Source organism: Hemibagrus wyckioides, linkage group LG22 (assembly GCF_019097595.1).
Source record: "Hemibagrus wyckioides isolate EC202008001 linkage group LG22, SWU_Hwy_1.0, whole genome shotgun sequence".
Classification (NCBI taxonomy): domain Eukaryota; kingdom Metazoa; phylum Chordata; class Actinopteri; order Siluriformes; family Bagridae; genus Hemibagrus; species Hemibagrus wyckioides.
The window spans coordinates 18487828-18514223 of record NC_080731.1 but is presented as its reverse complement, the minus strand read 5'-3'; the positions used below and the strand labels follow the sequence as shown (position 1 = coordinate 18514223).

The window sequence follows — 26396 nt, the reverse complement described above, 5'->3', positions numbered from 1 at the left end:
GCAAAAGTCTTAGACACGTTCAAAGAAATGTTGTAAAGCAAAAATGCTTTCGGTCAATATGTGGTGACTTCGCAACATTTGCTTTAGAAAACTGTTACGGAAATGAGTCTACAGCTACAATTAGTGCAGTTTGATGAGGAAATTAGCTTTAGTAACTTTTACTGAGCATCATGGAGAATCTTGACACAGTTTTTTCTGCACTTCCTTTTAAAGTCGCCTTCATTATGGTTTTGTTTAAAAAGTGATTGGAGGAAATTCTAAATAACAAACACTGATATAAACTAAACTGTTAGGAAAAATAATGATAAAAGCTTTTAGCCTCTTAAACTGACTGCAAAAATTAAGTGATTTTGATTAAGTAGAAACTGTTACCCCAGACAGACTGTGAAAAAATTATGGTAAGATGCATGTAAGAAACCATCACTCTTACAAGTCAGTCCTCACAGTGCACCAGTGTAGAGTAGGATACAGTACAATATGTACACTATATAGAGGAAACTCACAAACACCATCTCTAGAGAATATCAAAGAAGAGGAAAAGAAATTAGATTTTAAACAAGAAATCCAGAGTAAAATAAAAAGTATAGACAAGTTATGGGCTTCTCAAAGTGGAAAAACTCCATGATCTAAGGCAAAAGCGGGGAGAGGAAACATGGCCTTTTCTGGATATAACAGGAAACTTGCAAAGACAAGAATAGAAAACTTGCAAGGGGAAGAATACATGCACAACAAGTGCTACCTGTGCTGAAAGGTGATTGAACAAATGCCAGATAGGGGGACACATGTCTAAATATGATTTGAAACAAGGCCAAAGGGGAAACGTGTTAAAATCTGATTGGACGGGGAACCTGCATGTGATTTATATAATGACACTGTAACCAGCGGGACTTCAGTGCAAGCTGGACGATCATGCGACTTGTATCCCTCATACCAACTGGTTTGTTTGTTGTCTTGTTTTAATGCTAATAAGCAATTCTCTTCTGAATCCAGTCTGTGTCAATGTGGCTGTTTCTTTATTCTGAGTTAGCTAGAAACTTTTCTTTAATTTTTTTTATGATTAATTCTCTTTGCTAGCTTGGGTCAGTGTAGGGTAAGATCTTTCCTTCTTGGAGTTACCTTCTATTATGCTTATTTTTTATTTATTTATTTATTTAGAGAGCTGTACAATAATAATTGTCTGCAGGCAACAGTGAAGCATGGTGGAGGTATCGTGTAGGTTTAGGGCTCTTTTTCTGCAAATAGAGTTGAAGTTTTGGTCAGGATTAATGGTGTTCTCAGTGCTGAGAAATACAGGCAGATACTTCACCATCATGTAATATCATCAGGGAGATGTCTGTTTGGCCCCAAATATATTCTGCAGCAGTAAAACAACCTCAAACATATATCCAATGTCATTAAGAACTTCTTCAACACAGAGAAGATCAAGAAGTCCTGGAAGTGATGGTTTGACCTCCACAGAGTCCTGATCTCAACTCATCCAGTCTGTCTGGGATTACATGAAGAGACAGAGGGATTTAAGGCAATCTACATCCATAAAAGATTGGAACAACCTACCTGCCGGGTTCCTTCTAAAACTGTGTGCAAGTGAATGATTGATTTAGATTTATGTATGTATTTATGTATGTTTAAGTCTGTGATGGTGTTAAAATGTGGAGTGTTTTCTGTGTTGCAGGTTTGCTCTCAGAGACTCTGAGCTCTTTAACTTTGGAGGCAGAAGCTGGAGATAACGTCACTATTTGGTGCCAACATGATCTGAGTGAAACATCTTTCATCTTCTGGTTTAAACAGACGAGTGATTCAGTTCCACTTCTTCTTGGGTGTAAACAGTTTAGGACATCAGCTCCATCAGAGACGTGTTACTTCTTTAGTGAGAGTGAGAGAATAGTGATGTCTGTTCATGGCAGTAAAACGTCTCTCACAATCACTGCAGTAAACGTCTCTGATACAGGACTCTATTACTGCAGCTTCACACACCTGGAGCAAGTTAGATTTAGAAACTCCACCAATTTACAAGTGAAAGGTAAATTTATAGAGTGAAGAGTTTCAGTAAAAGTTGACAAATGATTTAGGTTCTAAAATTAATGTTTCTTATTTCAGGCATAAATAAAACATTTCCTGAGAACTTGGACAAAGAAACAGGTTTGTTGTTTCTCTGAAAAGCTTCTGTACACTTTATATTAAAATCTGATGCAGGTTTAATGATTAAAACACTTTCTTTATAGTTTGTCTCCCAGGTTCTGTGTCTCCTGCTGTGTTCTTCATGCTGATTGTGGTGTTTGGTGCAGTGATTGTGTTTCTTCTCACTGTCCTGATCTTCATCATACTGAAACACAGAAAAACACACAGAGGTAAAAATATATACTCCTCTAATAATAATAATAATAATAATAATAATAATAATAATAATAATAATAATAATAATAATAATAATAATAATATTTGTTTTGTGTTGCATTAGGTGCTCAAGATAAAGCAGAAGTTAATGAGGTAAATGTGAGAATAATTTAAACACACACACACACACACACTGACCTCCAGAATGATTCACACTGACTAAACTCAAATCAGTAAATCTGGGGTGTTTATTTGTCCTAATGAAGAATTTATTAGCCAATAAAAACTCTTATTTTAAAACAAAAACACATAACTTACAGAAGCTGGATATTCAGCATATTTAGTATAATTTTTATAATAATAATAATAATAATAATAATAATAATAATAATAATAAGGACACACTGGAGGCGAATGAGGTCCATATGCAATTTATTAACAAAAGCAGCAAGCGGATACGTCAGAAAGCAAAGCGAAAGGGTCAAAACTGGGAAAACAAACACTGAGGCAAACAAATCTGATAAACACAAAACAAGACTCAAAATGTGGAAATAGGCAGGCAAAGGGCATTACACAATAATCCAACACGACAATGGCAATGCAAGGCTTGGTATGTTTGACTAGAAATGATACTTCTAGTAGAAAGCAGTGTGCACACTACTTAAGTATTAGATACTTCCGGAAGTGTTCTTCATGACTGCCATCCAAAACTCGGGAGAGGGCTCTCTCTGGTGTTCGGATGCCAGCTGAGATGTTATAAACCCCAACCACCCCCCACCCCCTCTATGACTACCACCAGGTGTTCTACGACACCAGTGAATTCTGGGCATATTAGGCCCAGGGGAGGAACTCACTCCAGCAATGCTGTTCACGGCTACAGGATGAACGGAGGAACCTTCTGATCTCCTGGTTCAGACGTTCTGCTTGGCCATTGGTTTGAGGATGGTATCCTGAGCTCAGGCTGATGTTGATGCCCAGTTGGTTGCAGAAGGCCCTCCAGATGAGATAGGTGAACTGAGGCCCCCAGTCAGACACAATATCTTGCAGAAGGCCATAAGTCCTGAACATGTGGTTAAACAAGGCATTAGCAGTTTCCATGGCGGTGGGTAAACACACAAAGGGAATTAGTCTGCTGGCTTTGGAGAATCGGTCACCAGGATGGTGGTGAACCCCTTGGAATCAGGTAGGTCAGTCAGGAAGTCTATGGAAATGTGTGACCAAGGTCGTTGGGGAATCGGTAGGGGTTCAAGAAGGCCCTCCGGAAACCGACGGCTGGTACGGGTTTGAGCACATGTGGGACATGACTTGATGCAATCCTCAACATTGTGGGGTAGAGTAGGCCACCAGAAATGGTTTTGTACTAGCTAACAAGTTTTGCGAATACCAGGGTGATCTGAGCTGGGGGCTTCGTGAACCCCTTGCAAGACTCTGGTACGGACCATGGTCGGGAGGCAGAGTTTCCTCCAGGAGATTCCACTGAATTGGGACCAGAATGATAGATGGAGGCAGGGATGAGAGGCAGACTCAAGGGTTTGTCTTGTCTGGACTGAACAAAGTAGTAATTCTCCCTCCTTCCATGATATTTGGGGATTCTGAAGTTGTAACCATGGGAAGCCCAGAATGATAGGGTTAGATGGTGAAGAGAAAACATAGAAGGTGAGAGATTCATGGTGAAAAAGTCCAACCTGGAGTGTGAGTGGTTTAGTCTGGCGAGAAATATATCCTTCACTAATGGGTTGATTATTTATGGCAGTTACTTGTAAAGGGGTGGCACAGTGTATAGTGTGAAGTTGTAGCTGCTCCTGAGTCTACTAATGCTGAGACAGAAAAAAACCCATGAGTGTAATGTATCTGGGCTGGAATGGATAGACTAGAGACGAAAACATTTCCCCCTACCTTGGACACGGATGGCTTTTCAGGGCATGTGTACACTTGGTGGCCGGGCTCCCCACAGTAGAAACAGAGTCGCTGCTGGACTCGGAGTGGATGCTCCTTTTCTGACACGCAGGTTCGTCCCACCTGCATGGGTTCAGGCCCCTCCTCCCCGGTATCTCTATTAACAACAAATGGGAACATTGCTTACGAAAATTAACAATGGTTTAAAACCAAAAAAAAACATGGTTTTCCTTCAGTTGGAAAAAAACATGGTTACTGTAATAAAACCATTGTTACCAATAAATTACCCTGGTTTTCAAAAACAATTGTTAAACATTGTTACCATAGTAAAACTGTGTTTTTTCCAATTGTAATCAATGCACCCAAAAAATATGGTTACTACACTTTTACCACCAAAAAACATGGTTAATTTTTGTAAGCAATGTTCCCATTTATTGTTAAAGAAATACGTTAATAATAACTACTTATAAAAACAAATATACACATAAACAATGCTTTGGTGTCTTCAATGGCTTAAGGTACAGTACTTACATCTTGGTCCATTTTGGCAAATCCCTGAGAGTGATGTGATAGCCTCGGTCTACCTGTTGTTATTATCTCATCAAACTCGCTTGCACCACCTGCTGGTGAAGCGGAGAAGCAGCAGGTGTCGATTATAGATCGATGTTCCCTCCCTCCCTCCCTCTGGTGTTCGGACGCCAGCTGAGATGTTACAATAATAATAATAATGCACATCAGCAAAACTCTATACCTTTCACACATTTCCTAATAAATTCATACTTAAAATCAGTTCAGAACTGTATTAATGAAAATGTATTTATTTAAAATGTATCATTATTTAAAGCAGTTTTAAAGTTACAAATCAATAAAAAAAAAGGGTTTCTCAAACATTGCTTACATTTTTAAACTTTAAAATAAATTTCCCAGGACCTCCTTAGTACTGTTCATTAAAAAAATAAATAAATAAATAAATAAATAAATAAAATTCAGCTATTTAAATATTAGGTTCATTATTTACATACAAATATATTTGTCTCTTTATTAGTTATAATAGTTTTTTATGTTTTAGTTTTTATTAGTTATATATGAGTTTTTTTTTCATTAATAACTCCACTGACAGAAGTATTAAACTGAAATTATTTATAGACTTCTTGTTTATTTTATCGTCTCTGTTTATCTTCTGTGTTCCTGCAGGTTTCTGACTCGGACTCTGTGAATTACGCTGCACTTCAGTTCTCTAAGAAGAAAACCAAGAGGAACAAGAGACATGATGTTAAAGAGGATCTTCATGTTGTATATTCTTCAGTGGGCCATAGGAATGTGTGAACATAATTTCACAGATCATTTACTGTTTACTTCATATGACACTGATATTCCTGATGGCCCGAAAAGTAACTGTAGGTTTTATACCATCACAGTTACAGAACTGAGTCGCATTGGATCTAATCTAATATGATATGATCCAGTATAATATCTACAGGATGAATCTAGTCTTTCAATAAAAAATATTTACTAATCCACTTGTTTCAAGTGGAATCTCTGGAGCCTGAAATGGTTTGGTTCATTTCTGGATTTAGTTTTCACTGAGATTGAGACGTTAATGTGTCATTAAATTAGGACAGTTTTGAAAATGTGTCTTATCTTCATTTTATTATTTAATGTGAAATTAAAATGAAATAATATAAATGTATTATTATGTATTATTATGATTAGGAGAACATGTCCATTAGTTATAATTAATCATTATTACAGTGGTAGAAATCTGCTGTATTATTATTCCTTAGAATTCCTCTTATTTGGGTTTGAAGAATTGATGGTGAAATAAATTATTTCAAATTGAGTCTGTATTTATGTGATTTAACATTTGATATAATATCGTTTTTTAGTAAATAACAACCTGTGTGTGTTTCACACAAGCACTTTTATCCATGAGTCATACGAATACAGTATATTTATTTATTTGTAAAATAAAAATGCTAATAAATCCCTACGTTAGCAACTCAGTGAAGCTGCTAATATATCTGACCCACAGAAGCCACTAGCATGTAGTGTTAATCTAAGCTTGGAGTCATGAAGCCTTTTTCAATACAATCGAAACATTTAATGCTTCACAAATCTTTATTTTACAATTTGAACCTCCTGCGTTTACATCAGCTGCTGAGGACAGAGCCAGCAGTGAATCTGTACAAATTTATATTAATAATAATCATTTGAATGTGTTACATATCCTAATAATGACTGGCTTCCTCTTACAGTGTATAATGATGGCAATACATACATTTGAATAATTATATGGGATTTATCTTATTTGGGAGCAATAGTTCATGGTATTGCAGAGTTTGAGATCTTTTTCTGGATGATTTCATTAATAAATTGTCTGTAATAATACTCTACACACCACCACACACCTCCTACAACACTAGCCAGCAATAATACGTCATTTCCGTTTCTTTAACCACACTGGATTTAAAGCTCCACCTCTAAAAACAAACCAGTCACCGGCCACTGAAGCAACCAATCAGATCAACAATCACAATCATGTGACTCGAAAGCTCCGCATAATATTATGATAAGAGACGGAAGCCTCGGTGTCAAAGTGAAAGTCTGAATTTGATCTAAAGTTTTTTCGCTGCTGCTGTTTTGGAGTCTCGTGGTAAACGCTGTGGGGATTTTACTCCGATGTGTTATCGACTATATAAAGGAGTTTACCAGATTTTATTTATGGACTTGTTTACGTTATTTTTGTTTAAAGTCTACACTGTAAGATGGAGGACAGTAGCACTGTGTTCAAAGTCCTGCTATTTCTCACGTTTTCTGTTCATCCTTCATCAGCAGGTGAGTTACAGACGTAAACTATCATTTTATAGAAAGTTATTTCCTGTAATAGTGACTGACTATAAACTGCCCATCTCAGTAAAATAGGTCGCTAAAATACGGAAGCTTGTTAAAAACGGAAGTGTTTATAGGATCTGCGTCACTGTAGGTTTTTACACGATGATTACAAATTCAGTCCAAGTTCTTATTGTAACAAGTGCCTTAGTCTAATTTAGGAGGTCTTGTTTATTGTTTATGTTTTTTTGCTTTTTCTTTCGTTTTCTTTTTTCTTGGTTGTCAGTTTTTAATTTTGGTACAGTAGATATGATCTCTCTGAATGTTAGAGGTTTAAGGAAATTGGATAAAAGGAAGACACTTTATATTTTCATTAAACACAAGGAGGCTCAAATGATTTTATTTCAAGAAACACATTCTTGTGATAACGATGTAAGATTTTAGAAAAACCGCAGTGGGGGGTCTGTAGGGGTCGCTGTTTTCTTAAATATATTGAAGGGAGATGTAGTGGAAACTCTATATTCAGGTGAAGGGAGATGGATTATAATAATCTTAAATATAGACAATACGACATCGATCATTTGCAATGTTTATGGACATAATAATAACTCTTTAAATTTATAAATGTTTGAAAAACCTAGCCTGATATTACTAGACCTAAAAAGAAAATACACAGGTGCTTATTTATTGACTGGATGTGACTTCAGTGAAGCCCCTTATGAGTCCTTAGATAGATTCCCTCCAAAGAACAGTACATCTAAAGTTTTTGAGTTGCTTGTTGATAAGTTACAGGTTACTGATGTTTGCCGTTTTTTTTAACATTCACACGATAAGGAATTTACATGGACAAATAATGCTCTTACACGTAAGTCACAAATTGATTTTTCTTATCTAATAATGCAGTTCAGTTTGTCTCAGACACGTCGATCGGTTACTCACCTTCATCAGATCATAGATTCATCTCAATATCTTTAATTAGAAATCCAGACAGTTGTAAGGGAATTTGCGGTTATTGGAAATTTAATAATTAGATTAGATTAGATTAGATTAGATTAGATTAGATTAGATTAGATTAGATTCAACTTTATTGTCATTGCACATAGTTACAAGGCAACGAAATACAGTTAGCATCTAACCAGAAGTGCAAGTTAGCAGTGCAATATGAACATATATACAGATATATATAAATAAAAGCTATATATAAATTGGATTTACAAATATATATATACATGTGTGTGTATGTGTGTATATATGTATATATATGTGTATGTATATGTGTATATATATGTATATATATGTGTGTATATATATATATATATATATATATATATATATATATATATATATATATATATGTATATATGTATATGTATGTATATATATATATATGAATATACAGTATAAAGTGAGCATAAAGTATAAAGTAATTTATGATATATAAATTAATGTACAGAATAATTGTAAATTTACAGATATATATGAATTTGCGGAATAAGAAATATACAGAAATTATATATAGATGTATTTACAGTGTATGCAATAGTATGAAATATACATATGAATAAATATGAATAACTTTACAGCTGGATGGATATGCAGGGAGTATACATATATACACACACACCTATATACCTATATGAATATACATATCTATGTGCAGACTATACAAACGAATATACAGAGAGTATTTACAGAGATATATTACATCACTGCCGGGTTTATCCGTGTGTGGGGGGAAGTTACTGTCCCTGTAAGGAGGTTAGTGAAGCTGAGTTCACTAAGGTAACCACTGTGGGATAAAAACTGTTCCTTAGCCTGCTGCTTTTGGCTTTTAGGCATCTGAACCTTTTTCCAGAGGGAAGGAGAGAAAACAGTTTATGTGCAGGGTGAGAGGAGTCCTTCATGATGCTGCGAGCCTTATGCAGACATCGTTTCTTATAGACGTCCTCAACGGCAGGGAGTGGAGTCCCAATGATGCGTTGGGCGGTTTTCACCACCCTTTGAATCGATTTACAGTCCGAGACAGAGCAATTCTCGTACCAGACTGTAATACAGCTGGTTAGAATGCTCTCTACTGCACAACGGTAGAAATTGTTCATTATGTCCGTAGAGAGGTGATTCTTCCTCAGTAATCTCAGGAAAAAGAGACGCTGGGATGCTTTCTTGAGCAGACTGGAGGTGTTGGAGAACCACCTCAGAGATGTGGACCCCCAGGAACATGAAGCTGGTAACACGTTCAACCATCGTCCCATTGATGTACACAGGGGAGTGTGTGTTAATAATAAGTTACTCTCGGATGCAAATTTTGTAGAACCTGTTAAAAAACATTTGTTTCTATTTTGGAAGATGAGTCAAAGTTAGACAATTAGCTATGCGTCGAGGCAAAGAACTTATAGTGGCAAGTGTCAAGATATTCTCAGAGAGCTTGACAAATTTCTATCTAAAGAAACTCTTAATATTTATTTATTTAATTTGAGAAACGAAATAGATGATGACTATTTAGATTTAGCCGAAGGCGCATTTATAAGGTCAAAGGCTAAATTATTGGAAATGAGAGAGAAAAACACCAGTTATTTTTTTCTCTCGAAAACAGAAATATAAAAAGAAATTGTCTAGCAGTGTTATAAATCGATAATAACATAATCAAAAATCCCTGCCAAATTAATAAATATGTATACTCCTTTTGTAACAAATTATATTGCTCAAATTATAATGAAAATTATGCAAGTAGTGCAAGTCAAATCTCTCACTCCAGTAATTTCAAATGAGTTTAAAGTGGTTTGTGAAAATGACCTTTCTTAAGATGAACTTACCAAAAGCAATGCAGTCTATGAAGAAGGGTAAATCCCCAGGCACAGATGGCCTAGTTATCGAGTTTTATGCATACTTTTGGAAGTCTATTAAGAGTCCATTACTTAGAATGTACAATGAATGTATTGTTAATGAAGAATTATGCACTTCTATGAAACAAGGCCTTATTACACTGATACCAAAACCAGGCAAAGGCCTTCTCTCCTTTGACACCTGGAGGCCAATCACTTTACTAAATTTAGATTATAAAATTCTATCATTAGCTTTTGCAAAAAGTTTAAAAACAGGCTTATCGGATATAAGCAATGAAATCCATATCAGGCTAATTTTGGATCTAGTTTATGCAAATTATATTAACTCTAATGCAATCATTTTGTATCTAGATTTTTACAAAGCATTCCATACCCTTGAACATAATTTTTTTATTTTCTACTACAGAGTTGTTTGGTTTGGGAGAGAAATTTATAAAAATGGGTAAAATGATTCCATTCCATTGTCTGTTGCTTATCCAATCTATCATCTGGTCACGGGGAGCCTGGGCTTCAAGGTCAGGCATCATCGAGCATCAAGGCAGGATACACCCTGGACGGAGTGCCAAACCATCGCAGGGCACACACACACACACACTCATTCACTCACGTAATCACACACTACGGGCAATTTAGAGACTCCAGTCAGCCTGTCCATCGATGGCTCCTCTGTGGAGATCGTCAAGAGCATCAAATTCCATGGTGTCCATCTGGCGGAGAACTTCACCTGGTCACTCAATACCAGCTCCATCACCAAGAAAGCCCAGCAGCGCCTCTACTTCCTGAGGAGGCTGAGGGAAAACCCATCTCCCTCCCCCCATCCTGACTGTGTTCTACAGAGGGACCATGGAGAGCATCCTGAGCAGCTGCATCACTGTCTGGTTTGGGAACTGCACCGTCTCAGATCACAAGACCCTTCAGCGGATAGTGAGGACAGCTGAGAAGATCATCGGAGTCTCTCTGCCCTCTATCACAGACATTTACACCGCACGCTGCATCCGCAAAGCTAACAGCATTGTGGCTGACCCCACACACCCCTCACACACACTCTTCACCCTCCTGCCATCTGGAAAGAGGTACCGGAGCATTCGGGCCCTCACAACCAGACTGTGTAACAGTTTCTTTCCTCAAGCCATCAGGCTCCTCAACACCCGGGACTGAACTGTTCTACACTCTCACACACACACTCTCACTCAGGACTGAACTGTTCTACACTCTCTCACACACACACACACACTCTCACTCAGGACTGAACTGTTCTACACTCTCTCTCACACACACACACACACACACTCTCACTCAGGACTGAACTGTATATTAACTCTCTGTCTCTCTCACACACAGATACACACACTCTCTCTTGACTGTGTGGACGCACACACACACACATAATTTATACTGTTCATTACTTACTGCACTACCTCTACCTGTCATCTGCTGCTATAGTTATATTTATGTTTATTCTATTTGCACTACCTCAACTGCTGCTGTGTATTTTTGCACAATATTTTTGCACAATACTTTTTTTAAATTTTTTACATCATTTCACTTTATCTATTTTATTTCACTTACATTCCAGTACACGTTCTTTTATTTCTTTTTGGCGCTAAGTGTCCTGTGTTCTTTTGTGTTGTCTTTATTGTATATATTGTCTTTTGCACTGTCTTGTCTATGCTCTGTTTGCACCTAGCTGCACACTGTGCACTTTACGTGGCTAAGACAAACTTCTGTCCTAGCTCTGTGGTGTTGTTTGTTGTTTTGTGTTGAACTTGTTGTTGTATGTTTATGTAGCACCAGGTCCTGGAGAAACGTTGTTTCATTTCACTATGTACTGTGCCAGCTATATGTGGTTGAAATGACAATAAAAGCTTCTTGAATCTTGAATCTTGAATTGTCTTGCTGGTGTTAAGGAGCAGGTTATTGTCAGCACACCATGCGACCAAGTGTTGCAGGGAGGTATTGATGCCAAGATCTCTCTCATCTGCTCAGCACATGCCCTTAGCACATATCCAGGGATGCCATTGGGGCCAGCAGCCTTAAATGCATTGATCGAGCTCAGTACATTGTACACCTCTGTGGAGGTGAGTGTTAGGGGTTGGTGGTCTGCAGAGGGTCTGGTCATGATGTCTTTCTCCTTGTTGTCTCTGTCAAAGCGAGCATAAAAGTCATTTATCTTGTTAAGAAAGGAGACATCTGTGTCATTCAGGGTGGAGTTGCTGGGCTTGTAGTCACTGATGGCCTGGATGCCCTGCCACATGTGTCGGGGGTCGGAATTGGAATTGTTCCTCCACCTTACGTTTGTAGCAGTATTTGGCCTTTTTGATGCCCCTCATTAGATTTGCCTGGATGTGCCACACCTCCTTGTTCATCCATGGCTTCTGATTAGGATATGTGGTGATTTGTTTCTCCGTGTTAACACTGTCATTGGTGGTGTAGTCAGGTGGCCTCAGAGGCAAACATACTCCAGTCTGTGTGCTGAAACCTGTACTGAAGTACAGAGTCTGCCCCCCTGGCCACACTTTGATGGCATCACACGGTTGATGAGAGGTAAATACTTGGGGGTGAGGAACAAAGAAAGGTGATCAGACTGTCCCAGGTGGGGGAGGGGGGTCACAGTGTAGGCTCCAACAATGTTTGTGTAGACATGGTCCAACGTTTTGCCACCTCTGGTATAGCAGGAAACATGCTGGTGGAATTTGGGGAGCACTGTCTTTATGTTGGAGTGATTAAAATCACCCGCAACAATAACTGCGGCTTCCAGGTGAGCAGCTTGTAGTTTGCCAATGGCCGCATGATGATAATTCATAGAAAGCTTGGCATTAGCGTCCGGGGGATATAGGCTGCTGTTATGATGACGGAAGTGAGCTCTCTTGGCAGATAAAAAGGTCTACACCTAAGGTCTAATCATGAGAAACTCCAGGTTAGCTGAACAGTGACTTTCAACAGTGACAGAGTTCATGCACCAAGCTTTGTTGACATAAATGCACAATCCCCCACCTCTGGTCTTACTGGAGTCATCCGCTGATCTATCTGCCTGGAGTGTGTGGCGTCCGGCTAGCTCAATAGCATCGTCGGGTACTCCGCTATCTAGCCATGATTCTGTGAAGATCATGACAGTACAGTCCGAAAGTCTCTTGCTGTGGGTGATGCAAAGTTGTATTTTATTCACCAATGACTGCACATTAGTGAGGAATATGCTAGGTAACGAGAGCCGCTGCGGTGTTAGCTTTAGCTTAGTTCTTAGCTCTCCATGTTTCCCCCACCTTTGTTTATGATCTCTTTGCCGCCTGCAAGCACTTCTGCCTGGCCAGGTAGGGTGCGTAGCCTCGAGTGTTCTGGAGATCCCATAGATGAGTTGAAGATCAGTGATAAAACTGTCGGAGTGTCATAGACCGATATCCAAAAGCTCTCGTCGGGTATAGGATGTTAAAGCTAAGCTGTTTTTGTGCACATTTTCTTACATTCATAGTAGTTTAACTGTGATGAACTCTAATGTCTTTCTCTAGCATAGTAAAGTCAGCAGTATCATGTCAATATAGCTATAATATTAAATTATGAAGGAATTTTTGACGTCTCAGTCAGTGTTGCTATGGTAATTAAATCAATTGACATTCACTGAACAATATATCATTAGCATATGATCGTCAGTGGTGATTTATTAGCGCCACCTACTGGTACTGGGAATTAGAGTTTCTTTTAGATCCTCCTCAAACATGCTTCATCAGATTCAGAACAAATTTGTTCAGCATAATGATCAAGATTCTTGATGTTGAATATCAGATACATTTTTGAAGGCTTATGCAGTCTTGCTGCGTCAGTGTGATCAATTAATCTATCAAACAACAGAAAGTGTGGCATATTCAGTGATGAGGTTTAATCACATCTCGATATTCAATTTAATTCATTGTTATAGTGCCACCAACTGGATTTGAAACATATAAATTAAAGTTTGTGGGTAAATTAAACAATTGATTAATTTTAACAAAACAAATGGAGATATTTATAATGTTTATTTGGATCAACATCTCAAATAATAATGAAAATCTGAGTGACCTGTCATCCATAATTGTTTCAGTTGTAATGTTTCAGCTGTGTGTTTACACTTTTTAGTAAAGAGGCATCCCCAAAGTGTGTGAGGAACCTGTTTTTCTTTACTTGCTTTTTTGTTTTTGCATGCAACATAAAGCAGTCTTCATTATGGTCATATATGATGTTTCTCTGAAAAGTGGTGTTAGAGGTGTTAATTTGCAACATTATTATTGTTATTATTATTATTGATATTGTTATTGTTTTTTGTTTGTTGCTAATAAATAGCTAATAAATAGACTCGCACAACACTTTTCTGATTATAAAACTGAATTTCAGAGTAATTTTAGGTGTCACCAGAAGTGCTATGATGGTCTGGATGTTGATTTCCCAAGTAGATTATATGTGTTTCAGAGACTTCACATCCATAACGCTGTTTTTCCTCAAAATACTCTGTGTGTTAGGTGGCCGTATTAATTAATTCAGTAGGTGCTGGTGACATCATCCTGAATTTTCCTGAACTTTATAGTCTTTCTTTATATGTGCTGAGTTACTAAAACTATTTTAACTTTTGCAGACACACACTCTCTGCAGTACCTCTATACTGCCATCACACCAGCAATACATTTCCCAGAATTCTCTACTGTGGGTCTGATGGATGGAGGGCAGTGTGTGTACTACGACAGTAACATCAGGAAGATGATACCAAAGACGGAGTGGATGCAGAAGTTCTTTACTGATGATCCAGATTACTGGAACAGAGAGACAGAGCGTGTGAAGGATCGTCAGCACCAATTCCAAGACACAGTGGCTGCAGTAAGGAAGAGCTTGAATTCAAATGAAGGTAAAAGTCAGAGTTTTAATCAGTAACACACACTGACTGTACTCTGGACACACAAGATTTTTGTTGTTTGAGTAACTGTACCAATTAATGAATGGTTAATAGTTGGGAGATTATTACAAATAAATAAATAAACCTCAAAACTCCCACTGCAATTCCATAAAAGCTTTACTGAAGCACCAAAGTGAATCCTTGTAGAGTTCAGTATATGAAATATGAGATGCAGATGTTTGAACACTTTCTACTCTGCAGTAGAGCTGCTCTGTTTAACACTACATATTCTTCATATCCTTAGTCTACTCAAGCCTAACTACCTAAATAAACTATTCCATGAAAAGATCATCCTTAAAAAAGGGAAAAAAAGAACAATTTGGGCACACACAAACAGACTATACTTAAAATATTCACTTAGGTCTATACAGTGCGTTGCAAAAGTATTCACCCCCCTTGGCATTTGGCATGTTTTGTTGCCTCACAACGTGGAAATAAAATGGATTGTTTGAAGGTTTGCATCATTTCATTTACAGAACATGCCTACAACTTTGAAGGTGTGATTTTTTTTATTTTTTTTATTGTGAAGCAAACAACAAATACGACAAAATAACAGAAAACTTCAGCGTGCATAACTATTCACCCCCCTAAAGTCAGTACTTTGTAGAGACACCTTTTGCAGAAATTACAGCTGCAAGTCCCTTTGGATAAGTCTCTATGAGCTTGCCACATCTTGCCACTGGGATTTTTGCCCATTCCTCAAGGCAAAACTGCTCCAGCTCCTTCATGTTGGATGGTTTCCGCTTGTGAACAGCAATCTTCAAGTCTGACCACAGATTCACAATTGGATTGAGGTCTGGGCTTTGACTGGGCCATTCCAATACATTTAAATATTCCCCTTAAACCACTCAAGTGTTGCTTTAGCAGTATGCTTTGGGTCATTGTCCTGCTGGAAGGTGAACCTCAGTCCCAGTCTCAAATCACAGGCAGACTGAAACAGGTTTTGCTCAAGAATATCCCTGTATTTATCACCATCCATCTTTCCCTTGACTCGGATCAGTTTCCCAGTCCCTGCTGCTGAAAAACATCCCCACAGCATGATGCTGCCACCACCATGTTTCACTGTGGGGATGGTGTTCTTGGGGTGATGGGATGTGTTGGGTTTGTGCCAGACATAGCGTTTTCCTTGGTAGCTGAAAAGTTCAATTTTAGTCTCATCTGACCAGAGCACCTTCCTCGATACATTTGGGGAGTCGCCCACATGTCTTTTGGCAAACTCAAAATGTGCCTTTTTATTTTTAACACTAAGTAATGGCTTTTTTCTGGCCACTCTTCCATAAAGCCCAGCTCTAGTGTACAGCTTATGGTGATCCCACGCACAGATACACCAGTCTCTGCTGTGGAACTCTGCAGCTCCTTCAGGGTTACCTTTGGTCACTGTGATGCCTCTCTGATTAATGCCCTCCTTGCCCAGTCTGTGAGTTTTTGTGGGCAGCCCTCTCTTGGCAGGTTTGTTGTGGTACCACGTTCTTTCCATTTGAAGATGATAGATTTGATGGTGCTCCGGGGATCATCAAACATTTGGATGTTTTTTTATAACCCAACCCTGACGTTCTCAACAACTTTGTCCCTGACTTGTTTGGAGAGCTCCTTGGTCTTCATGGTGTGATGCCTCTTGCTTAGTGGTGTTGCAGCCTCTGGGGTCTTTCAGAAAAGGTGTGTTTATACTGACAGATCATGTGACACTTAGACTGCACACAGGTGGACTTCATTTCACTAATTATGTGAAATGTTTTTCCTCAAAATACTTTTCAGGAAAAATCTTTTATTTTAAATTTTGCTATGTACTGTCACTGAGAGCTTAAATATATTTTAGAAAAAAATACATTTTGCCTGTCAGTTCACCAAATTACATGATCTATGAATATGCATTACCAGTTTAAATGTCACATCCATAATGCTGGAATTGCTCTAAAATAACTGGCAAATTGAAATTCTCACAATTGTTTTTTTGTTGTTGTTAAATTTTACTAAATCATCAAGAATATTTATCCAACGAAACTGTTAATGAAAGAAAGATAAACAAAATATTTCTAACCCAGAATCAACATTTTAGATGTCCTGTTATCTGAAGTTCCAGTGCAATAATTAAACAATTTTTGTTCTGCCAGCTTTTTATTTTGCTCTGATTTAGAGGAGAGATGTAAGATCAAGCAGCATTCAGTACAGAGCTCTCTCTCTCTCTCTCTCTCTCTCATTCTGTGTGTGTGTGTGTGTGTGTGTGTGTGTGTGCATATGTTTGTGTGCATGCATGTGTGTGTAGGAGTCCACACACTCCAGAGGATGTACAGCTGTGAGCTCCATGATGACGGCACCACTAGAGGATATGATCAGTACAGTTATGATGGAGAAGATTTCATCAGTCTGAATCTGAACACTGGAACCTGGACTGCAGCTAATGATAAAGCTGTGATCTTTATAAAGCAGTGGGATCCTAAAGCAGGAAAGGCTCAATACTGGAAGAACTACCTGAAGAGTAACTGTGTTGATCAGCTACTGAAGTTTGTGTCTTATGGCAGAGAGACTTTGGAGAGGAAAGGTAAAGTGTGTGACCTGCTCTGTTACTGTAATTGCAGCTGTTAGACACACACACACACACACACACACACACTGACCGTGTACAGACTAATAACAAACACACACTAATAACCCACTCCTTTACTATGGCAAATTCCCTTTGATGATGTTCAGACAAATAACACAATTAAGACTTTTATTTACAACACGCACACAGTGATTGTGTAAACAATGATGACATACTGTGTCCGTGTAACACACACACACACACACGTGCAAACACTAGTGTCATTTACACAATATATGTATAAATTTGACAGATTTTTATATATGTCTCTGTGTGTCTCTGCAGATCCTCCTACAGCATCAGTGTTCCAGAAACACTCGCCTTCTCCAGAGGTGGTGTGTAACGCTACAGGTTTCTTCCCCAAAGCAGTGAATATCACCTGGAGGAAGGACGGAGAGGACGTGAACGAGGACGTGGAGCTCAGAGAGACGTTACCCAACCAGGATGGAAGCTTCCAGAAGAGAAGCATTCTGAAAGTCCCAGCTGAGGAGCTGCAGAAACACACCTACACCTGCGTGATTCAGCACAGCAGCTTGAAGGAGGAGTTAGTGCTGTATGTGAGCAAACACCTGAATCTGTCAGGTTGGAGAAACAGTTTCCTATAAAATACAGATTTACAATGAAAGACTTTATTCTATGCTTTATCAGTAACTCAGCTCTGTGATGATTTATCAGATGGAGGATCAGGTGGATGGAAGATTGGCGTTCCTGTAGTTGTAGTTGCTGTTCTTGTTGCTGTTGTTGCTGGAGTGGTGGTCTGGATAAAGAAAAAGGGGTCTGGTGCACAACCTCCCCAAGTTCAGACTGGAGCTGAGTTACATCCCTTAAATGTGTGTTAAATGTTACATATTTTGATTTTCATATTACATTTAATATTTTTACAGTTTAATGAAGATTAAATATAATGATTATATTTAGTGTAACTAGTGTAGCTTCTTTTCTGAAGATCAGTTACAGAAGTTTCTTTAATAGGTCTGGTTTGTCTTTCAGACTCCACACAGTGACGTTCCAGTCTAAACCAGTAAGTGAGCCTCCACACTGAAGAGTGATTTCCTGCCCAGCTTTTCCTCTACTGAAGCTTCCATCCAGGGTGTGAAGAGTGAATACAGACGTCTTTCATGTGGGTTTAGCTCAGACTCCAGGGTACTGCACATTTTCAGTCTTTATCAGAACTTATGGAGTTTATCAGTAGGTGATTTATTACTGTGGATAAATACAGAAGCTTAAAGACAATTTCTACCTTCACCTCTACTGAGAAAGAACAGAAGTGTAAGAACAGCAGCTGAGATACTACATACCTAACTTTCTTAAAATTTAATAAGAGAAATTAATCAATCAATAATCAGGTATTGTAGGTTTTGTAAGTATACAGTTACTGACTTACACTGATCTGACAGTGTGTGGGTGCATGCAAGCATGAACTGGGGGAAGGTGGGGACGTGTCAAGGGAACTTGGGCATATCAAAAGCATTTCATAGAAACGAAACAAAAAAAAAAAAACAAGCAGTTTACAATATTATCAACATAAGAATATAATGTTTTCTGTGAAATTTGTTAAAAGTAGGAAAATTTACAGATATATAAAATAATTACAATTTAAAAATATTGAATGCATAAAATGCCTGGCTGCTTGTATATAATCTCAACACTATGAACAGTATTAGCAAAATAGATGGAAGACCATGTTACAAAAAGGCATTAAAAAGTAATAAAAGGTAAAGAAGTATTTTAAGTATTTGAATAAAACAAACACTATAATCTGTTAGGTCAAACGTTATAAAACTATTAAGTATGAGAAAAAGAAGAAACAAACACAAACCCAGCTCTAACACTGCAGTAGCTGATTGAGTCGTAGCAGCACCTCACTGTCATGTCAGTGTCACTGCTGTACTGAGAATCTCACAGCACACAAACTTCTGGACTTTTCCCTGATTGTGCAGGACAGAGGGAGGAGTTCAGAGCTTCAGAGGATCACAGCAACACTCAGTAAATGTAAAGCTGCTCTACTCCATATTAGTCAGAGAATGAAGTGTTTACCTTAATGACCAAAACAGATGATCCCAGAGAGATCTTTCTGATTTCCATTTGATTTCTGTTCTTTCTCAGTGCAGGAAATATACACTACAGATGAAGAAGAAAATGACTGTAATTAGTCTACTATTTTTTTTCCTCACAGTGAATAATGTCTCTGGCAATGTTTAGTTCATTGTTTAGAAACAAATATTTATGACAAATTATTCAGTGATTGTTGCAACTTATTGTGTGTTGAAACAGGTAACAAGCGGTATTTGTTTACAGATTTTTATTGCTATTTTATGATAGATTTTTAATGCCTTTTTTATGTAGTATAGATATTTTATTTATTTATTTTATAGTAGAGATATTTTTTAGTTTTGTCGCTCCTGCAGTTTTGCGAGGTGGTAAACGCTGTGAGGAATTTATTCTGGCGTGCCATCAAATTTCATTCTGTCTCACTTTTATTTCTGTTAGGTTAAATTCTACACTGAAAAATGGAGACGTTACATGGATACCTGCAAGTGTGTATCAGCTATGCAGCAAGATATTCCAGGGGCCGCTGTGACGGGTGTGTGCCACGCCCAGGGCCGAGCCACAGTGACATCCTAATGGCTGCAGATTCCAACCTGTCTGCTGATTTTCATGAGTGCCAGGATGATTGAAAAAAAAAATCCTTAGAAGAACAAGAGGGCCCTCCGCACTGCTAGTGCTTGGGCCCTAAATAAACAAAGCATAATACATACAGTAATGGCAGCATAAATGAGGAATGAAATAAGATGTGCAAGTAAAATATAGATTATTGTAAAATAAATAAATAAAAAATAATGGACCTACACGACACTGCTTCACACACAAGCTCTAAAAGAGATAATATTTGCATGGCATACCTGTGAGAGAGAGAAAATGTAATGAATTTAATGAACTCCTTTTTCAGTAGCAGGACTGAAAAAATGGGAGGAGTCAGAAAAAAGAGTGAATGAAATTTTCTAATTTTCATTTGTGTTTATTATTAAACAATATTACATAAAAATGCTCTTACAAAACATGTTATTCTTGCTTACCCCCTCTCCCTAAGGAGCTCCTGATGTTTTTAACTCCTAGGAATGCCCCTGTCTTGGAGTTTGTTTTTGAGCTGAATTCGGGTTTAGTAATGAATCCTCCATGCACGGTGATTGGACACGGACGATATGAAGGATTAGCCAATCATTGTGAAGCAGGCGGGATATGGGTAGGACAAAAAATTGGGGTTTATTCAGACATGGTGGGTGTCAGAGTCCGTCTTGTATTTTATCAGATCTATAAAATAGTTATGAATATAAAATAATTCTGATAGACTTGTGGAGACTTCCGGATGTTTAAGATGTATGACTCGACTAAAATGTTTTATTAACGTTTCAGTACAAAAGTCGCTAATGTTTCCATGTACAGTGGGCTGTGTCTCATTTCACCATGAAGGAGTCATTATAAATCACACCGCTTCTCTACAACACTGATGAAGACTCAACACACACCGGGTTTCCGGATTCCAGGTTTTTATGGAAATGTCCGTGAATAAATTACAGTAACAAATGATCAGTTTGAAGATCTCGGAGGTTTAGCAGAACCTTCACAGTAATACAGTCGGGTGTGTTACTGAAGGATGTGGGAAATGAGTTTATTTAAAAGTCAAAGCCTGAACTTTTTTTTTCCAAAAAAATCTGATTTTTGTTCCTGGGTAGTGAATGACATTTTCCAATTACTCTTGATGGAAAATGATAAAAAAAAAATAAAAAAAAAGCCTTGAAGTTTGGGTTTGGGCTTTTAATAGAACGAAAATCTCAAAATTAGCCGATTTTACTAAAAAAAAAAAATAACTGCCCCAGACTTTCATAGGTTTTTTTCTCTTTATCTGGGTTACAAAGAATGGGGAAATAACACTTATTTCCCAGGAACAAGAAAAAAGTAAAAAACTTTGTTACATAGTGTAATCAGTTGGGTTAGTGTGTGTTGGTAGGTTTGTATTTTTACCATCTGATGTGTAAAGGGTAAAGAGCTACTCCATCACCTTCACAGTGAGACTGTTGAGCAGCAGATTAACAGCACTGATTAGAGACGGATTTCTCAACTCCTAAATGTTCCTGTAAGCAGCATCATGTCTGTTATCTGAAAGTAGAAACATCACCAACATCAATCATCCATCAACCAGCCATGAACAGGAACATCTCACAAGATCTCTGACTGAACAGTTAGGAAGTTAATCAGAAGAGCAGCTCAGGAGTGAAGCAGCACTCGAAAAGAGCTCCAGAAAGAGCTGAAGCAGAGAGTTCAGTCATCACACAGAAAACAATACACACCCCACTGTAAGTTAATTAGTAGTTAATTTAGCTGCCTGGTAGTCATGTGAAGCCATCTCTTAAACCACAAGTTTTAGTTCACACCTATTCAGGAACTGTCCATTTTTCTGTTGAGATCATTTTCCAACCACAGACCAGACATGTGGTACATTTACACGCATGAAGCTTGCATTTGAAGTGTGAAAACTGACATATGCATCTGTGGTTCATCTGCTTCTGACCAACAGCTTTTTTATATCTACTTTATTTTTATCTTAATAATATATAAGTTTTTTACACCATTAAATTTGCACAAAACATTTCAGAAGATGTTTATGTTTAGGGATGCACAATATTTATCGGACAGATAGATTATCGGCCCATATGGGTGAAAATGACGTCATTTTTAAATTAAATTATAAATAAATAAATAAATTAAATTTATCCCAGATTCATCCGCTTTCCGAGTGCACGTGACTGCAGCTTTATCCTGCAGTGACTCTCAGCCTGTGTCGCTGTCATTAGGTCATCATCTGTGAACATGGGCGTCGCTAAGGCTATTCATTCGGGGCTCGAGCACCGGATGATTTTAATCTAGCCCCGAATGTTTTATCCCGAATTTTGCCACGGGAGTTTAGAGGAATTATGTAAATGTTGATAGGTTTAGTTGAGCACTGTTGCCGTTTACTGTACACGATTTTGACTGACATCTTTCTCCGCACACACACGCTCGCGCTAAAATACCGCGAGAGTGTGCGCTCGAATATGCTCTAGAACCGCTCTCGCGATACTTTAATGTCCTACACCTATCGGTCGCACAGCGCCGCTTTAACACCACGTGACTAAAACACCTTACAGCCCTTGAGCGGGACAGCAATAAATATAAAACGGGCAGGAAACACAACAATCTTATTATTCAGACAATAGTCTAACTTTTAATTTTTAATGTAAACACAGTTGATAAAGCAGGCTAACAAATGTATGTTGTGTCAAAAAGGAGGCCCACTGTCTCTGATTCTGAAAACCCCTGACATATAAATTCAAAATTCAAATTCAATTTTATTAGTCACATACATAATCGTACACAGTATGACATGCAGTGAAATGCTTACACGACTGTTATGACCACACAAGTTGTAAGAGATAATATTGCATGGCATACCTGTGAGAGAAAATGTAATGAATTTAATGAACTCCTTTTTTAGTAGCAAGACTCTGAAATGATGGGAGGAGTCAGAAAAAAGATTAAATGAAATTTTCTAAAGTTGCATACTGTTTGTGTTCGTTTGTGTTTATTATTAAACAATATTACATAAAAATGCCCTTACAAAACATATTATTCTTGCTTACCCCCTCTCCCTACTTAGCCCCTGATGTTGCGGGTTCAGCCCCTGATGTTTTCAAATCCTAGATACGCCCCTGTCTGTGAACATGTCTTCACCGGTCTGGAAGTTTTTCTCGGTGACAGCGGAGGACAATGCCATTGCTATTTGCAGCGCATGTTCAGAAAGGATTCTGAGAGGAGGCAAAAAGGCGTCAAGTTTTAACACAACAACCCTTATATCTCACTCTCAGGGTCGTCATCGTAGTGAAGCTGTATTAAAAGAATATAAAGCAGCAGCAGATACTAGTGCTAGGCCTAAAACACGGAGCAGGTGACTTAAGGTCTATATACCTTCCTCATCCTCATGCACTAAATGTTTGAATAGATGCATTTCTTTGTTATGGATGAAATACTTGTACATAAATTTGTTGTTAATGAGTTGTTAATTGCAGATAAACCATAGTTCTGTCAAACCCCTTCTGTTCTTATTGTAGTGCCTTACACAAAAAATAAAAACATCTGAAGAGTCAGGACTGATGTTTCCTACTACAGTTAGGCCAGAGCTACTAAAATATCGATTTCATCAGTGCATCTTAGATTTTCTATTCTCCTGGGTGCACAAACTGCAGATTATATAAAATTCTAATATAAAAATATGAACTTATTGGTTATCAGAATCAGCCATAAGAAGGACTTAATTATCGGTTATCGGTTAAAATTTTTCATATCATGCATCCGTATTTATGTTCCTAATTAAAATGTGAATCCTGATTGCTGTGCAGGATTTATAGAGTATTTATAGAGCAGTTGACACCACTGATAATCTGATAAACAGATGAAAATGTTTCACATTCAGATTCTCCAGATCATATTTGTTAAAATAACTACATCAGTTCTATTAGTTTGTAGAATGAAATAAACTTGGCAGTGTGTTTGAATGAACATCAGATGATACACTGAAATGACACTTTAAAAGTGTGTGTGTGTGTGCATATATGTGTGCGTGAGTGTGTACGTATGTGTGTGTGTGTGTGTGTGTGTGTGTGCATGTATGTGTGCATGAGTGTGTGCGTGAGTGTGTGCGTGTGTATGTGTGTGTGTGTATGTGTGCATGTATGTGTGTGTGCGTGTGTATGTATGTATGTTATTTAATTAGGAATGATCTTTTAAAAGAAGTTTGATCTCATTGCATGTCTCTGCTCTAACTCTGTTCAGAAATCATCAACACTCCCATGGATTCTGTTCAATCACCCTGTGAAAAGACGGTTATAAAAACCCACTGAACTGTACAGAAACACACCAGGATTATTTTCACTAATGCTAAAGACTACACACTAAACAAACGTTCAAAAATAATTTACTTTGTTTTGTAAATATTTTCTTTAATCAGAAACATTGGTATAGTTTAGTGAGATTACTGCAGTGTTTTATGTCAGAAGAAAAATCTGAGAAACAGAAGACCCTCTTTCAGTCTGAGAAACTATAGAGATCAATAACACATCTATTTCAGGTTACCTTTTTCCTGTGGGCCCCTTCTTTTTTATCTAAGTGCTGTAGTGTGTATAACTCTCCACACCCCTGCACACAGATACACCAGGGTTTGATTCACCCAACAGACCGTTTCCTCTTTGTCTCTGGTCTGATACACAATGCTTCAGTTTACAACTCTCTCTGTGTTTCTCTGTGTCATGGGTAAGTTTATAATCTCACTTATTACTTTACTAAATTCTTATTAGATTTGTTTTATATATTCACATTTATCAGTACATGGCTGTGTAAGTGAGGGGAAAGTAAATTATTCAGAAAACTGCAAATTCCAGTAAAAAAAGAAAAATTCTTTCCAGCTGTAAGATTTTTACTGAGAATTTACACATCATGTTGAAGTTAAAATTCAGACGATCAAATTCATTTTGTAAATAAAATAAACTGTCATGTCTTATTTGTATGTAATAGCTTTATATACAATACTGTGCAAAAATCTTTTTGAACATATTTTCTTATAGATTTTATGATTTCTGCATTACTGAGTCTGTACAAAAACACTACTTTTCCAACAACAATAAAAAAGTTAACAATAGAAAAACATAAGTATATTGAATATAATACTAAATATCATGTACCACCACGTTTCATACAGAAACCATAATGAAGGTGTCTTTATTTTGCATGCAACATGCGACAGTCACAGTCTCCAGAAAAACTGTGGAAGATTCTCCAAGATGCTCAGTATATATACACAGAACTGTGCAGATGTCTTAGACACATTCAAAGAAATGTTGTAAAGCAAAGATGCCTTCAAAAATAATTAAATAAAAAGAATAAAAACTTCTATGAACAGTAATAAACTGAATAAAGTCAATATTTTGGTGTTACAACATTTGCTTTAGTAAACTGTTACTGACTACTGAAATGAGTCAAATTCAAATTCAGATTTTATTGGTCACATACGAAATCATACACAGTACGACATGTAGTGAAATGCTTTTTACGACTGTCTTACATAAAAAAGAAAGAGTAAAAAAAATAAAAGATAAAGTGTGGACATGAAAAATAGGGGATATAGTTAGGAATATATAGGGAGAAGTAGGGAAAATTAAATGGTAGAAATCACAAACGAAAATAACTTGAAAGTCAAGTGTTGGATATGCATATGCAAATATATATGTATGTCAAATATATATATATGTCAATGTATATATATAGTGATGTTACTTTTAAATATTTCTCCTAAAAGAGTTTCTCAAATTTATAGACAATGTTTTCCTGATCATTTCAGTAAATCCTTTATTTAGAAATTTTTAATCTCTCAAACAGTGTTGTCATGGAGATTCAGGTAATCAATATGACAGGTTATGTAAATAAATTCCGATGTTCATTGTCTGATGTGGCACAAAATGTCCATGTACTTAAATGAAGCAGAATAAAAAGTACTGGTCAGTGGGTTACTTGCACTGAGGGCTGCGACATATTTCCATGTTAAAACAGAACAAATCTCACATCTCCTGTAGCTCTGTTCACATTCTGCAGTGAGACAGAAACACCTAACGTTTGTGTTTTTCAGTCTTACAGTAAATTCACAATGCTGGGTTCATGTTAGCTTCAGTGTTTGTTTTTATTAATAGACATTTTCTATTCATAGTTCATAATAGTTTAACTGTGATGAAGTGTGACGTCTTTCTCTAGCGTAATAAAAGCAGCAGCATGATGTCAATATATCCATAATATTAAATTATGAAAGTATTTGTAATGTCTCAAACTGGGTTGCTATAGTGTTTAAATTAACATTTCACATCACACAAACAGGAAGTAAAACATAACTCCATTGTGTGATGTGTCCCAAATT

General features: G+C 37.4%; 1 protein-coding gene across 1 annotated transcript; it reads left to right on the top strand.

Moving 5' to 3' along the window:
• Positions 1–6772: 6772 nt before the first annotated feature.
• On the top strand, positions 6773–21270 carry LOC131343068 (H-2 class I histocompatibility antigen, Q10 alpha chain-like). Its single transcript, XM_058374478.1, has 7 exons — positions 6773–7065; positions 14503–14769; positions 17081–17356; positions 17687–17983; positions 18077–18231; positions 18392–18544; positions 19892–21270. The coding sequence occupies exons 1-6, from the start codon at positions 6996–6998 to the stop codon at positions 18416–18418; spliced, it is 1092 nt and encodes a 363-aa protein (XP_058230461.1). The 5' UTR covers positions 6773–6995; the 3' UTR covers positions 18419–18544; positions 19892–21270.
• The last annotated feature ends 5126 nt before the right edge of the window (positions 21271–26396 follow it).